General features: G+C 55.1%; 1 protein-coding gene across 1 annotated transcript; it reads right to left on the bottom strand.

Moving 5' to 3' along the window:
• Positions 1–4019: 4019 nt before the first annotated feature.
• Positions 4020–11174, bottom strand: VOLCADRAFT_91543 (uncharacterized protein; the record flags this gene model as incomplete). The annotated part of the gene is made up of 10 exons (XM_002950947.1): positions 4020–5171; positions 5298–5823; positions 5871–5926; positions 6440–6522; positions 6627–6723; positions 7316–7348; positions 8005–8170; positions 8529–8830; positions 9276–9395; positions 10971–11174. The coding sequence occupies 10 exons, from the start codon at positions 11172–11174 to the stop codon at positions 4020–4022; spliced, it is 2739 nt and encodes a 912-aa protein (XP_002950993.1).
• Positions 11175–16209: the final 5035 nt, after the last annotated feature.

Raw genomic sequence — 16209 nt, 5'->3', positions numbered from 1 at the left:
CTTTAACCTTCTATAAGTATAAAGTTCTTAATGAAATGCGCAGGACCGCATGAAGGGTAGTTTCCAGACCGGATCTTCCACGACGAACGAGCATGCAAAGTAGTGCAGCCAGCCCATGACAGCAGTTACGTTTTGCATTACTCCATTTCCTATTTCGAAATCAGTATAATTGTTTGTCCATCTATGCCGTTTTACAAAATCATTGGGAGAGCAAAGAAGCTCTGCCACAGACTCTCTACTGCCTTGTCTATGACCGTGTTACCATCAATGCCTTAGGTGGTTTGTTAAAGGAATTTCTATGTCTTGCAAGCGTTTGCGTTAGGCCTTGACCACCTCTTTTCCAAAAAAATAGCCGAATCTCTCAGCCTTCAAAGGCGTACAATAAAATTGAGCAAATTACTGGCTTCGGCATGTAGAGCGTGGCTGCTATGTAGCTCATCGGGCTCGCCTCCACACTGAGGCTACAATGCTCAGAGCGGGAATATCTAAGTACCGAGGGTGGACAGGCGCGCTGTTCGCATGAATCTTAGCTATTTTTTTGCAAGCAGGGCTTGATTTGTAGGTAACCAGGCGTTGCGCGCACCGTATCCCAAAAAATCCTTCATGTTTGGGTGCGCGTGGTAAGTGCGGCAACTGTTCAGAGCCCTACTGCATCGCCCTACCCGGTCGTAGTCCAAACCCACCGCTCCTGAAGGCCTGAAAGTAGCGGTGCCTTTACGATGTCTTGGTCTCTGCGGCTTGCCATGCACGCCTTCACGGCACGCGACTGTATGTATGTATGTATGTATGTATGTATGTATGTATGTATGTATGTCTACTTCGAGCCCGCGCTCTCGTTATTACCCGTTTACATGTGCACATATATGGGCTGAACCTGCCAGATGCCACCCCGCCCCTAGCAATCCGACAATTGCCTCGAACTTATGAAAAGAACGAAATGCACGTCGTGCACTGGTGTTCGCTTCATTCCCTTAATTGCACGGCATCCGACGGTCCCTGAGGCTGCTTTATATGGCTTTGGGGTACATGACGGCTCGGCTCGCGTGCCAACACCGTATGGCTACTTGAGTGTATTATCCGCTTTCATGCCGCAGTGGCTTGGGGGCTGGGCAGGACTAGGTGGTCAGTAGACAGTGACGAAGCTGCAGTGTGGCGGATAAAAAGGAAAGGCGGTAGCCTCTGATATAACAGACGGCGCAAACGGCGCTTTCCATCCTTTGCAAGTCCCGAAGCTTGCCGTCTCCAGCAACAGAGGATTCTGCGTGTGGGATTGGTAAACGTCAAGTAAGGTAAAAGCCTCCGGTATAAGAGCCGTGCGTTAAATGCCAGTTCTAACCGAGGGCAAAACTGATGCCGTACAGTGTGCAGTACAATTGCACAAGAAGCTGGATACGCGTGTTGGATTTCCAAGCTACGGACGATATTCCCCCATAAGGAACGTAGGACATGTGTTCAATAGCGAGTTGGTTGTACAGAAAGTCTTCTGTGACGTGCGATGTGGCGCCATGAGCTCAGAATGAGAGATTGACCAACTACCAACCAGTTTCAATAAGGTGCTGTACGAACGGCCGTTGTACCAAACAACAACCGCGTCAACCACCAGCAGGGTTGTGATAATCAGCACATGCGGCGGTGCACCGGCGGTTATTTCATACAATAACAACAACATTCGCGCAACAACAACGACAACAACATGCAGTCAGGATGCTGCCCGTCCAAGCAAGGGCCGAGGCAACCCACCTGCCGTAATAACGGCAACGGATTTCTTGCCGTACAAACGGTCGTAGCATGAGGCCTCCATTGGTTCGTCATTATGGTTCAAGCAGTTAGTTACGTTATTGGTATGTCTTATTAGTATTTCTACACTCACGACTAAATAAAAAGCATCTCCGGTCATTCATTCTCCATTCAGAATACATGCTCCCCCTCCAGCGCTCCGCTCCCACTCACACCCGCTGACACAGCCCCCCCAAGAGACCGGCAGAAAGGAAATCAGAAAGGGAAACGTACGGCTCACACCTTCTAGTGCTGTCGTACGCCGGTCGTATGCCTCAGTGAACTCCGCCAACCGCACACTCTCATGTTTCGGTTCCTCACCGAGTAGTAGAGAAAAAGTCAGCAAGCAGCGCGCATCCCGGAGCCACTTGGATTGAACTGTCGAAAGGACCGAACAAGCAACCCCAATAACGAGCTTTCCAACGACCAGCACTCCTGGTGCAGCTGCTTTCTGACCCAAACCCTAACCACATCGGAAGAGAAAGACGAAAAACAGATACCGTGAATACACCCACGTAACAATTGCATGACTAGTAAGTTATCGGAACTTTAACTTCTTCGGAACCGGCAAATACTCGGCCGGCAGCAGCTTCTGCATGTAGCACACAGTACCGCAGCTAGCGGCACTAATTTGCCGCATCAGAACCGTGGGTACCATGCCACTCGCAAGCAATTACATCGTCGTAAAGGGCGTGCAGCTGGATGCCCCAAACTATCCAGAGGTCCCATTATCAACACGTGAGACGCCCCCGCCCATTTCCCATTTCTGCCGTGTTCCGCCATCAACGCCAAAGAAGAATGGCTAAATTGCCAAAACAGGCAACGCTTCCCGGGGATGAGCTGAAGCCCCAGGCAGGCAGGGTGAGGACGACCATAAGGGGTGTCAATTCGTGTTCCGCAAGTGTGTATGTTGGGGTAGAGGTGATGTGTGAGGATCGGGGGGAGTTTGTGTGTATCGGGCCATCATCAATCACCCAGGGACATACATACATACATACACACATGATGCCCCGTGATACGCCCGGGACGGTTCTTTCCTGCTCTCACACAGGTCGCCGCAGGTCGCAAGTATCCACAGCCACTGCTGCTAGTTGCTTTCTGACGTTGCTTTTGCCGGTCGGCACGGCTTGCCTCTTTCACTAGGACCACCCAAGGACTTATAAACGTAGGACACGCGTCATGTTCATGAAGCTTTCAGAGGAAAACTATTGATTCACACGCACACACCATATAAACGCACATATATATAGACATTTTAAGACCGCAAATCCGCAGAAAAACACGCGCACGCACACACGCACGCGTGCAGCAGCCGCGTGATATATCTGGCCGCTGAAAAGGCCTCTTTAAATGCTGGCAGAGCGCCTTATTAGTGCGTATTTATAGGCGATGTGTGTGCCGTACTACACGGCAGCTACTACACCATACTGTGCCGTACTACACGGTAGCTACTACACCGCGCACATGCATATGCACATATGTTTTGCATTGCATTGCAGCGCAGCTAACAGTAGTTCAACAGCACCACCACTTTTGTTCAACAAGGATTCAACTGCTACAGCGGCATTCGGTTGATGTGTGCTGTTGTGCTGGGGTTTTACCCCACATGTCAGACTTGTATGCATACGTGTACCGTGTACATGTTTGCCGTTTGGGAAAACGAAACGCCAACCGACAACCAACAGCACGGATTCCTGCTTGCAATACTCCGGCCTGCATGCATCAACATGCCCTGCTGCATGCTGCATGAAATGGTGCGCGATTAGCATAGCATGGGGAAGCGATGACCGGGCCCGTGTGACATTTTAGCTCCCGGGTGAGGAAATTGACGTTTCCTTTCTCACTCCCAGGTCATCATCGCCGCCACCCGATTTTGCAACTTCAACCAGGTACTAACTATCCATCTCAGACTGAGATCAGACCGGGACCCGGGTCTGCAATGAGTTGCAGCAAAGCACACTTGCAGCAAACACACCTTCAGCAAGCACACCTGCGTCGAGATGCTGCAAATGTGAGTATGCACGGTTATTCCAAACACACACAGTACGCCGTGCGTCAGTCGCAACCTGCCGTTCTGCCAATGCTAGCAGCTTAACATACGTGGAATGAGCTTTCCACAGATGTTTTCCCCCCTCCCGCGCGCTCATGCAATAGTAACATAGCGAACGCAATACGCCGCTGCTGGTGACTAGCTCATAATCCAAACCTTGCATTTCCGCTGCATACCTTTCATCCGCGATAACTCAGCGGCCGGAAAAGCCAGCGTCAATAGCCTCCGGCCACATGCCGCGATGCGGACCCCAAGTTGCCGTACGAGCGTACGGCCTGGGAGCTTGTCCAAAGCCGCCACCGTTGCCGCTGGGCGCAAGAGCGGCCAGTCCAGCCGCACGTGATGTTGGCGGTGTCGGTTCCCAGGGACGATCATTATCATACCCGGCACCGGCAGCGGCGCTGGTGGCGAAGCCTAGTGGTACGGCATCGTACACCCCACCATAACTACCATCTATGGCATTCCGGATTTCATTTGGTTCCTCTTCCACGTCTCCTAGCCTGCCGTACGCAACCCGGCCAGCGCCGCCGCCGATGCCACTGGCACCTATCAGCTCACCAGCGCTATGCCTGGTGGCAGGGGCGAGTGGGGACAGTGGGCGGGCCCCGCCGGTGCTGCCGCCGCCGAGCGTTACTCCCGGAGAGCTGCCCACTACCCCCCCCATGCTAGGCAGGCTGCCCATGTTCGGCATGCTTGGGCCGAATGGCCGTAACGCATGCCCCATGCCGTACGATCCCAGGCTGCGGCTGCGGCCAAAGTGGCCTATGCCGGCCTCGGGCGCGTTGGCAGCTGCGCCGGTGGCGGCGGCGGCGGCGGCGGCAGGGATCCCCATCAACCTGCCATCAACGCCAACGCCTCCACCATTACCCGGATTCCCCTGGCTCCCTGCGGCGAGTGGCGTTACCACGTATGCCCCGGGTCCAGCAGCCCCACGCCGTGAGATGCTGTACACGCCCGGCCCGCCCCCCTCCGCCGTACTCAGCGGACGTACGACGTAAGGATTTCCTCCTGCCTGCTGTGTTTCTGCTAGTGCAAGGCCGGCCGGCTTGGCCCTCAGCCAACTGTTGTGGCTCCCAACAGGTGCTGTTGCAGCAGCCGCCAAAGCCCCTGAAAAACCAGCTCCCAGGCCGCCGTCCTCGACCAGGTCGATGCCTGGAATGGGCCGTTCTATGGTCGTAACGCCTGCATTGTCGCCGAACGCCGGCAAACCGGCTCCACCAGCATCTACCAGCCCTTCCATAAGGCCCATACTATAGCTGCCAGTGCCGGGTTGTCGTACCACACCGGCGGGTTGCTGCTGTACGGCAGCGAGAGCTCCGTGTCCATAACCCCAAGGTGACACTCGCTGCGGTGTACGAGATGCCAGCACGTGAGAACTAATACCAGCACCGGCTGCTGCTGCTGCTGCTGCTGCACTAAAATTGGCTGCTGTTGTGGCTGTTGCCGTAACGCCTGCACCAGTGAGCCGCACCGCCTGCTCTCGCCATGGCGTGGTACCCTCAACAACGCCAGCATCAGCTGCTGGTGCTGCTGTTGTAACGCCCGCTGCATACATTGCGTTCCAATGCTCTGTTGGAACCATCGTCAGCGGCGTCTCGTAACGCGCACTGCGGTGGCGGGGCCCTCGTAACGCCAACAACAGCAGCACCATCGCCAGCACACACGCCATTAGGCCACCAACGACGATGCCCGAGATAGCGCCCACGGCATCGTTTCCACAGAGGCGTCCCAGATTGGGGCCTTGCGAGCAGCCCCGGGAGGGTGGCGGCGGCGCCGCAGCAGCAGCGCCCTGCAGGCTGCTGTCACCGCTGCCGCCACCACTGTCGTACCACGTGATTCCGCCGTCGCTGGTCAGGATGACAGCCTGGTCGTTAGTGGTGGAGTTGGTGGTCACGGACTCAATGATATTTTGGCACGCCTTGATAATAAAAATTTCAAAAGGCAGTAATCGTGGATGCAGACAGGAGATGACGAAGGGGGGTTCCCCTACAGTTCCCCTACAGGGAAGGACGTTGAAGAGGTACGACATCTAGACCTGCCCTACCCTGGGGTATTCTTCCCTTGGGGTCTGCGGTTCACTGTGATGCCACCTACCGCTACCTGGACACAGGTACGGAGGTAAAGGGTTTTATTGGGGGGGCCCTACTGTGGTGACCAACTTTGTACCCGCTCGTGATGAGCTGGCGTATGTCGTGACGGCACCACAGCCTGCGCCCTCCTCCCACCTCCCTTACATCTCGAGATAAAAGAGTCCTGACGACCGCACCTAAGTTGGATGTTGCACCTTCTGATGATGTATGCAGATGGGTAGCTCTATCTATCGAAATCAGGAAGACTGTACAGCGTCCCCTCCGCATTCCTAATCGGGTCTTGCCTAATCGGGCTGCTGCCTATTCCCTAGACCACCACCATTACCACCATCGCCATCACCACCAAGTATTTCAAGGCCTCAATCAGCATACAAAAGCATGCACCTGAACTGTCTGTTGACTGCTTACTACGAATTTTCCTTGCTTGCCTGCTCAGGTGTTTGTTGCCTAACTAGGCACACCTGTAGAGATACCTGTCTAGCTGGCTTTTGCATGAACTTAGTTGTTGCCTGTTTTGGCTCACCTGATCCGGAGTGAGGCCCAAGGAGGAAGCCACGACCTGACCCACCAGCGCCCCGCTCACCATGACCTCGGTGTTCTTGGCGGCTGCTAGTGTAAAAACGGGAAGGGAAGGATGGGAAGAGCGAAGAAAACGTGGAGCGAGGGTTGGCGAAAAGGGGGAATGGCCCTGTATGTATGTATGTATATACCTGTGTTGGATACAACGGTTTTCAAGCTGGACGACACGGCGATGTCCTGCGCGGTGGGGGCTGACGCCGTACCGTAGTCTCCACCGATGATGGGAATCTACGACAGCAGCGGCAAGGCACCGGGATGGGCTCTCTTTGCCGGACTGCATGCTTGCACAGTGCATGCATACACACATACACACACATACACACACATACACTGTGCAAGCAGCACGCGCTCATGCATGCATACGAACACCCTTGTTGTCGCCAACATGCAACACACATCCAACGTAAATGCATTAACACAAGATCAGCACCGCTGCAATGAAGGCCCTTGGGCCCCCTAATCAGGGCTCCGAGTGTGTATTGGGGCCCCTCCTGGTTACAACACCTTTGGAGGGTGGTAACGGGGGGGGGGAACTCCAGGAGATTCAACACACACATACACATACGCACATACGCACATACACACGCATGGACAATACGCTAACAGAGAACCAGCGCCCGATGCAGAGCAGCAGTAAGGTAGTGGTAATTGTTGCCGTAATTGCTTGCACCTCGCTAAAGGCGCTGGTCCTGGCCACGGCACTGGTTCTGCCGTTAGCCTCTGTCTACTACGCCCTAAAGCACTTCTAGGGGCTCTGCACATGGCGTCTGCATTCCCTGCCTAGCCCTGGGCCCCCTGGTGCTGCCTGGCCCGTACGTACCGGCGTCTGCAGGAGCCTGCTCGTGAGTATCGACTGTGTGTGTATGTATGTATGTGGGGTAGGGGGAAAGGGATGTGATTAGGGGGGGGGAGGGATGTGAAAAGAGTAGGGAGGAGGACAGCAGCAGAGAGAAGTAGAAGCATCAGCAGAAAACACAGATGTTTTTCGGAGCCAGAACGATGGCGTGAAAGCAAGAAGAAGGCTGGGCCCCTCTAACACGCAACAGACAATGCACAAGCTGTAAGAGGAAAAAAAGGGAAGCAGGAAGGGCATGGCGCTGGAGACGGACGCCCCTGCGTGAAATGGGCTGTTCGAGTCGGCGGCCGTTGCACCAGTGATGGTGACGATGGTGTCGGTGACGATGGTGTTGGGGTGAACACGATAGTGATGGTGACGGTGGTGTTGGTGACGATGGTGTTGGGGTGAACACGATAGTGATGGTGACGGTAATGATAGTGGATATGAAGTCTGCACCCAGTTGACGACGACGGGGACCTGCTCCCCACCTGACCATCTGACCACCTGACACTGAAAGTGGATGGGACCGGGACCTGGCGCACCAGCCGTATTTCGGGCATTTGATGCCTTATACCCAGCCTCAGTCAAAGCCAAAGCCTCAGCCAAAGCCCCGAACCCTAAGCCCCAGTTACTCGGGGCAACAGTCGGCAAACTCTACGGTGGCAACTCACCTGCCACGTGGCGTTGTTGATAGGGAACATAGCCGAAAGCACTGAGGTGCAGTTGCTGGAGGACGAGGATGAGGTGGACACAGTGGGCGGCAGCACCGGAAAAGCTGTAGTGGCGGCGGCGGTGGTGGCTGCCTTCTGACTCATCATGCAGGACACGGCCACGTCACTGCGGAGCAGGAATGAACACACAGTGGCACAGTGACACACCCATCAGACGGAGACAGTTGGCCGCCGCCGTACATACAGCAGCAGCGCAGTTGCGGGAGCAATTCGTCGACCATGTGTTCACGGATACGTGGCGCAAAAACGGTTTTTTTTTACATGGAGGGGAGAAGCGTGTAGGAGTAAGGAATAACCGAGAACAGGCGAGCGTAGCATGAAAGCGAGAAAGGTAAAGAGCCTGCATGGCCTAAGGATTGTTGCAGGAAACGAAAGCAAAGAGGATGGGTATCCCCCGACACACCAACACCAACACCAACACCAACACCAACACCAACACCGGGCAACAGCGAGAGCGACAGCACCTGCATCTGGTTGGCTGAAGCTGCGCGCACAGTCCCGACGTCAGTGCCGCCTCCACGGCAGCCGTACAGGGCACACACGGCTCCGATGCCGCCAGCCGCCGGGTCCGACCTGATGCACCCGCTTCGCCGCTGCCGGCGGCAGCGGCCCGGCGCCGCCGCCCGGCAGCAGCAGCAGCGGCGTTGATACCGCTGCTACTGCCGGCCCCCACCCGGTAGAACGTGGTTATGTAGACCCCGCTGATCGTGGTGGCGACGGATGAAGAGTTCAGTCCCAGGGCTCGCGCCACTCGTCCTGAGATGATCTGTGTTTAGTGGGCATGCACACACACAGACACACACACACACACACACACACACACACACACACACGCGGATGCGCAGCGGATGCAGCACGACCGTCATGACGAGGCGCAGTGGCACACATACCCCCAGGTTACGGGTCGGGACTTGTTAATGCTCCCTCCGCTTGCTCGCTCTGATGCTTAAGGCTGTTTGTCTGAGTGATGTATGATTGCCAAAACAGACACGGTGGTCAAGATGGTTGGTAACCTGGGTAACTTAATAATTCATAAATAATTTGGTTAACTTAAAAAGACCGCAGCGGTTCGTAGGTGTATAAGGTAGCTTTGTGGCTTTGCTGTGTGTGCCCGGTATGGTCGTTGCGTAGTGAAGTGTTAGTAGTAGTTGTTTAACACCGGCTGGATCTCTGCTACAGCGAGTGGCGTGGTAAAACTCGGTGGGGCTCACCTCGAGTCTCAATGTTGAGGGCCTTGTGGGAACACCAATGAAGGAGGTGAAGCTGGAGCCTGCTGGAATTTCTGTCAGAGGAGGAGGCGGCGGCCGAGGTGGCGGTGGTGGTGACGGCGGCTGCGGCGGTGGTGGCAATGGCAGCGGCGGGAGGGGTTGGTACGACGCCGGCGTTTTTGGGGGCGGAGACCGCTGAATGGGCGCTGGGGAGGGGGGTAATGGGCTCCGTAAGGCTGTGGGTGACGGCGGTTGAGGCGGCGGAGCTGGCATTGGCAGTGACGGAAGTGGTGGGGGCGGGTGTGGTGGAGGTATAGGTGGTAGAGGATTTTGCAGCGGCGGTGGACTGTACAGCATCGGCGGTGGACTGTACAGCATCGGCGGTCGCGGCGGAGGCGGACTGGTTGACGGTGGTGGAGATGACGGCGCCATCACCTTGAGCGGCGGCGGTGATGGTAGTGGCGGCGGAAGTGCAGGTTTCGGTGCGGCTTGTAAGGGCGGTAGTGGTGATGGCGGCGGCGGCGACGGAGGGGAAGGCCGCGGCGGAAGCGACGGCAATGGCGAGGGCAGTGGTGAAGTAGTTGGTGGTGGTTGCAGTGAAGGCGGTTGAAACGCCAACGGGGACGATGGTGGTGGTTGAGATGAGGGCGGTGGTTGAGGTGAGGGTGGTGGCTTAGTGGACGGTGATGGTTGAGGTGAGGTGGGTGGTTGAGGCGATGGTGGTGGTTGAGGTGATGGTGGTTGAGGCGATGGTGGTGGTTGAGGTGATGGTGGTTGAGGGGATGGTGGTGGTTGAGGTGATGGTGGTTGAGGGGATGGTGGTGGTTGAGGTGATGGTGGTTGAGGGGATGGTGGCGGTTGAGGTGATGGTGGTTGAGGTGGTGGTGCTGCCCCGGTGAGGGGCGATTGTAAGGGCATAAGTGGATCGGGGGCGAGAATTGGCGACGGAGTGGAGGCGAATGGCTGAAGCGGCGCAACTGGATCCGGAGGCCGTGGCGTCAAGGCTGGTGATGCAGGCGGTTCTGATGTCAAGGCTGGTGATGCGGGCGGTTCTGATGTCAAGGCTGGTGATGCGGGCGGTTCTGATGTCAGGGCTGGTGATGCGGGCGGTTCTGATGTCAAGGCTGGTGATGCAGGCGGTTGTGATGTCAAGGCTGGTGATGCGGGCGGTTCTGATGTCAGGGCTGGTGATGCGGGCGGTTCTGATGTCAAGGCTGGTGATGCGGGCGGTTCTGATGTCAAGGCTGGTGATGCGGGCGGTTGTGATGTCAAGGCTGGTGATGCGGGCGGTTGTGATGTCAAGGCTGGTGATGCGGGCGGTTGTGATGTCAAGGCTGGTGATGCGGGCGGTTGTGATGTCAAGGCTGGTGATGCGGGCGGTTGTGATGTCAAGGCTGGTGATGCGGGCGGTTCTGATGTCAAGGCTGGTGATGCGGGCGGTTCTGATGTCAGGGCTGGTGATGCGGGCGGTTCTGATGTCAAGGCTGGTGATGCGGGCGGTGGTGATGTCAAGGCTGGTGATGCGGGCGGTGGTGATGTCAAGGCTGGTGATGCGGGCGGTTGTGATGTCAAGGCTGGTGATGCGGGCGGTTCTGATGCCAAGGCTGGTGTTGAGGGTGGTGCATCCTGCAGAGGCGGCGCCCGCCGCGGTGGGGCGTTCGGTGATGGGGCCAGCGGAATCAGCGGCCCCTGGCTTACCGGTGGTTGAGCTGGGGCCCGAGCTGGCGGCAAGGGAGGGCTTGATTGAAGTGCAAGCGGTGGCGGCAAGAGCTGGGGTGCTGAGGGCGGTGGCGGCAAGGTCGCCGCCGGACCGGGGTATGCCGGGGGCAGCAGCAGCGACGGAGGCGGCTGGGATACGATTCCGCTTTCAGGCGTGCTTGGTGACGGCGTGGCGGTGCTCATTAATGCTTCCTGCTGCTGACGACGGGTTTTCATGGCTTCTGGAGCTGGCGCTGCGATGTGTTGCCAATATTGCGACGGCGCGGGTTGAACTATTGCCGGCGAAGACGCTGACGCTCCTGGCCAAGAGGGGCTGGTGTGTGATGGTGGGTGGCCGCGACTTGTGCATGCTGACAGGAAGGTGCTCCTGGATGGCGGCGGCGATCGCACTGTGGATACTGTCACCTCAGTGGCCGCAGACAAGCTGCTCGGCCGTACATAAGCACGCGTCGTACAGATGCAGTACAACAGCAGTAAGATGGTCGCGCCGAGATGGAGAGGAAGTGATGATAGCGGTGGCGGGGCCCTTGGGAAGGCGCAGAAGAGGGCTGGTAACATCGAGAGACAAGTGGATGCGGCCACAGCCGGGGCGGCAGCAAAGGGAAGTCAAGCTCCAAAACAGAAGGTAGATGATGGAGATATACCTGCCGTGCATAGGGACGATAATAAAGGTGCTAGTTGTTTCGGAGTTCAGGAGCTCGCGCGGGTCTCAGATGACATGGCGCGACGCCCTACTGGCGGGCGCAATTTTTATTAGGAGCAACGATAACTTTCTGCTGACATGCTCGAAAAAGTGCTTCATATGTGCAGTTGTAAATTACGATTATACGCCATTTTTTATGCAAGGCCGTCCAATCATTTTGAAGTGCGTGAGACGTAGAGCAAATACTGAAACGTACCTTGAAGCTGTTTGGAACCTATGATACCACATCTGTAGTAATTATTCCACTGATAATCCATTGCAGTTCGTGCACCGGGGCGACTCCACCTTGTTACGGGACGCATACACGTCGGAGATGCAAGCCTTCAAGCCGGTACACATATTAATTCGATGATAACGTATAATATTTTAGTCAATATTAACATTTTGCAAATTTCGATCGATACCCAACGGTCACCGGACCTACGGTACTGTATGTGTATCCAGGACTTTGCATTAAGATAGCTTTCCCTAAGAACTAAACGGGCATAAAGTGCTGGAATAAGCTAAAATACGTGCAATTCCGTGTTCGCACTGTGAACTGTTTGCACCCTCCGTTTTCTGTCAGTGGCATAATGGAGCCAGAAATAAACTCTTCATTTACGGGTTAGCGCCACAATGATGCCGAGTAGCACGGACGGCTTAGGGTGGCAGTTTGACCGAGTGGGACGAGAAAAGCTCGTACGAAGGCAACGATGGTCGAGAGACATTGTGCCCAGCGCACCGCGCACCTTCAGTATGTCGCAAGGATGTATGCATGATCAAAAATTACTAAAAGATCACCATTAAGGAATTGTGTACCAACCGCTTTAACACACAAGCCACAACCAAATGCACATCGATGCACATCGTCACAGCAATATTTATCAATAAATTACAGAAATAAAATAGCAAGTTACAGAGCCGATTTTGCCTGGCGTCCGACATGAGCATCAGGATGCTGACTTGCATGCGGCGGGCGCGCTCCGCTCCACCCCGGTCTGATAAGATTTAGCCTGCCCGGACGTAAGCCCTTGTCCTAAGCCTGAAGGATGTCGCCCTGAGGCACTACCTGTGCCTGTGCATTCAAATGGGCAGTGCACACGACCGCACTTCCGTACCATTGTCCTTCCATCCTCCTCATCCTCTTCTCATCCCTGCAGTCCAGGCCCAAACAAGGGAACAGATAATCTCTCGTGTATATCGTGATAATCAAATCGTACCTTTGATAATCCGTATTCAGTCACTAGGGCCTCCGCTGTGGTCCTAGCCTAAGGCCTAAGGGAACGCTGCTGTTTTTCTGCCGTCACAAAAGCCAGGGGAAGCAATTTCTTGGTGCCATGATATACGAAAACACCATTCACGGAGCACTTGCGTTACTCCCCAAGTTATAAAACGAGCCGTCTTCAGGTCCCAGACATCATGCTGCGGGGCTTTGAGGTCCAAGTCCGGCCGATACTGTCGTACGGTGCAGAGGTGTGAGGGGGCCAAGAGGCTATCTGGGAGATACTAAGGACAACGGGTAGACGACAGGCGACGGAATGGCTGAGATGGGGGTAGTGAAGAGGGTCAGGACGAGAGGAGAGAATGCGGCGCTCCTGACAAGATGGGGCTGAAATGGATCAGAAGATCCGCGGGAGCTTGGGGAGATCCATGGTGGATCCAATGGTAGATGTGCCGAAGCTTTTCCAAAGGGGTTCAAAGCTACCTCCCAATCAATAGGCAACTTTTTCGCAGAAACATCGCTACTTTTTTGGACAAGTTATTACGCAACGCTTGCGCGGGCCTTAATGAAAGGGCGAAGATCGCGGCATGGCTTTTGAAGCAGGGCGACCGCGTGGGCTCTTCTGGGCAGGGAAGGTGCTCGGAACCTCCTGTTATCTTGGCTTTGATAACAGACCGCACGTACACGAGGGGCACAGTAATGCAGGAGGGAAGGCACGGATAACTGTGTGACTGGAGCTCCCGGTCGATGCGCTGCTGAAGGAGTTTCGAAGGAGGTGGTTGGCAGACTGGGAACGGCCGGAGATCGCAGTGGACCTGGGGGGCTTTCCAAAGTAGACGGAGAGGGATGTGAATTTGGACAGACCAGGAACTAGGGTAGACCAGGCATCACCACTTGCCGCAATAAAATGTGGATGAGGAGTAGAGTACTCGCCCGATGATAGCAAGTCAAATAGGGCACCTAAAGGTGAGTATGCCGAGAACAGTCCACACCGCCCTGATGCGTTCTCGCCTTGGCAAGTAGGATCAGGATGTGTGTGTGTGTCTGTGTGTGTGTCTGTGTGTGTGTCTGTGTGTGTGTCTGTGTGTGTCTGTGTGTGTGTGTCTGTGTGTGTGTCTGTGTGTGTGTCTGTGTGTGTGTGTGTGTCTGTGTGTGTGTGTCTGTGTGTGTGTGTGTCTGTGTGTGTGTGTGTCTGTGTGTGTGTGTGTGTCTGTGTGTGTGTGTTACATGGTCGTGGGGGTGCATATCTATACCTGCAAACCGCCCAATAGAAGCCGAGGGCTGAAGGGCTGCCAGAACGCCTATAAGCACCATCCTACCTCGCACTTCAGACAAAGCAAGTGGTAAAGGAGACTAATGGCCGAAGGGGACGATAGAATTGCGGTGGGACCACATATGTTCTATGGATGGATGGATGGATGTTACAAGCTTCAGCGAGCTCGTACGGCCCAAACGAACCCGGAGGCTCATGAACCGCTTTGACAGCGCCGTCGATAGGGAAAAGAAAAAAAGAGAAAAAGTAAACGAAGCAAACAAAACAAACAACAAAAAAGGAAAGTTTTACGCAAGAAGAAAACGGGTGTTTATGAGAAAGAACAGCGTCAATTTGACTCTGAAACACAATTGCCTATTACCGCCGAGAAAGTTAGGTAGTTAGGTGCTCATGCCGGGAGCGAAACATCTCAAAAATAGCCTTTGCAAGACCACGCTGATCATCCACTTGCATGATATCACGGATGTTCGCATTGACGGGCACACCGAGGTCCCAGATCTTCTGACGCGCAGACATAATCACCGGACATTCTACCAGGAAGTGTTTCTCATCCTCAATAGCACCATTACTACGACACACAGCGCACACGCGGTGCTCCCTAGCCCTGTTGCTCTCACTGTTAACCGCCAGGTCAGAGACACACAAACGAAAGCGGATTAGGGCACGATGATGCGCCGGGGGGATATAACCCGCGTACGGCTTCAGTGGCCCCATCCAGTGCTTATGGCGGCCCATCTTCACGCCGGGCTTCCTACCGTCCGTAACGAAAACTCTAGGGTCCACAGCTAGCCTATCATTCGCCCAGTCGTCGTTGACACGTGTCCTAAGGGTATCCATCAGCGCTTCGACATCAAGCTTGCAAGCCGAGTAACGTCTAACCCTCATATCAATGCCTCCCCCGACTGCCTCCTCACCCCAGTCATGCTCTAAGTGGTTAAGGATACGAATGACTTTGGATCCCCAACCATCAAACTGTAAATTCGTTACTAACGCCAAACGAATTTCCTGACGAAAGGCGCTGTGGTATACGCTACTAGTGTCCTCCACCAAACTATTCCAGAAGCGAAATACGGATTCAGCCCAGTGCAGCTGTAGCGGCATCTGACCTAGCTCCATGAACAGAAGCTGGAGGGGTGGTACAGAAGTCCCTACCAATTGTTTCATGAAAAAGATTTGGAGCTTGACCATGCGGTCTCGTATAGCCACATCGAAATAGCATGACCGCGGTGCCTCGTTAGCCGGATAGCCCTTGTCCAACATCGCGAGAACCTGGTCAGCCCCCCACACCTGCGAGCCGTATGATAAGACAGAACGAACTTGCGCATTGAAACACTTCATGCCGACGCTAGGTAGCAGCAGACCCTGCCGGCGCAGCTTGTTACGCAGAGCAAACATGGCCCGTTGGCCAGCCGAGAACAGCTCATCCGTGCAAGACACAAAACCCGAGTCTGGTCCGAAGTGCAGCCCCAGATAACGGGCGCGTGTTTTCCAAGTGACCGGACGGAAGATCGGTAACCCCTCTTCAAGTGCGCGCATGGTGACCAGGTTGTATCCGCTGAGAGCATAGACCTGCCTTCTAACCTGACCATTGGGGTGAAAAAACAATAACTCACACTTTTGCACGTTGACAGTGAGACCGAAAGCCTCTGACCACTCCCGCAGTGCCCGTAATAAGCTCATCAACCGTCTCAATGACATCGCGAAGAGGCTCAAGTCATCAGCATAGAGAGATAGGGGCACTCGACGTCCTTCAACGCTAGGGGTGTCATGGGCCGCCATGGCGTCAGGAAGTGCGACGTCTAGGGCATCGATGTAATCTGCAAAACCTTCGACAAAAAAACCGAAGAGCGTGGGGCTCATAGGGCAACCCTGCTTGACCCCTTGGGTGGAGGGAATCGCCTCTCCTTTTGCTCCATCAACCTGGACTCGCATTTCCACCCGATTGTAGCAGCGCTTGATGACATCTAACGCAGAGCCCGTGACTCCTCGTTCCTCAAGTCTAACCCAGAGCAGCTCTCGATTAACCCGGTCAAAAGCTTTC

This window comes from Volvox carteri, assembly GCF_000143455.1.
Source record: "Volvox carteri f. nagariensis unplaced genomic scaffold VOLCAscaffold_21, whole genome shotgun sequence".
Lineage (NCBI taxonomy): Eukaryota > Viridiplantae > Chlorophyta > Chlorophyceae > Chlamydomonadales > Volvocaceae > Volvox > Volvox carteri.
This window is presented reverse-complemented; position numbering and strand designations above follow the sequence as displayed.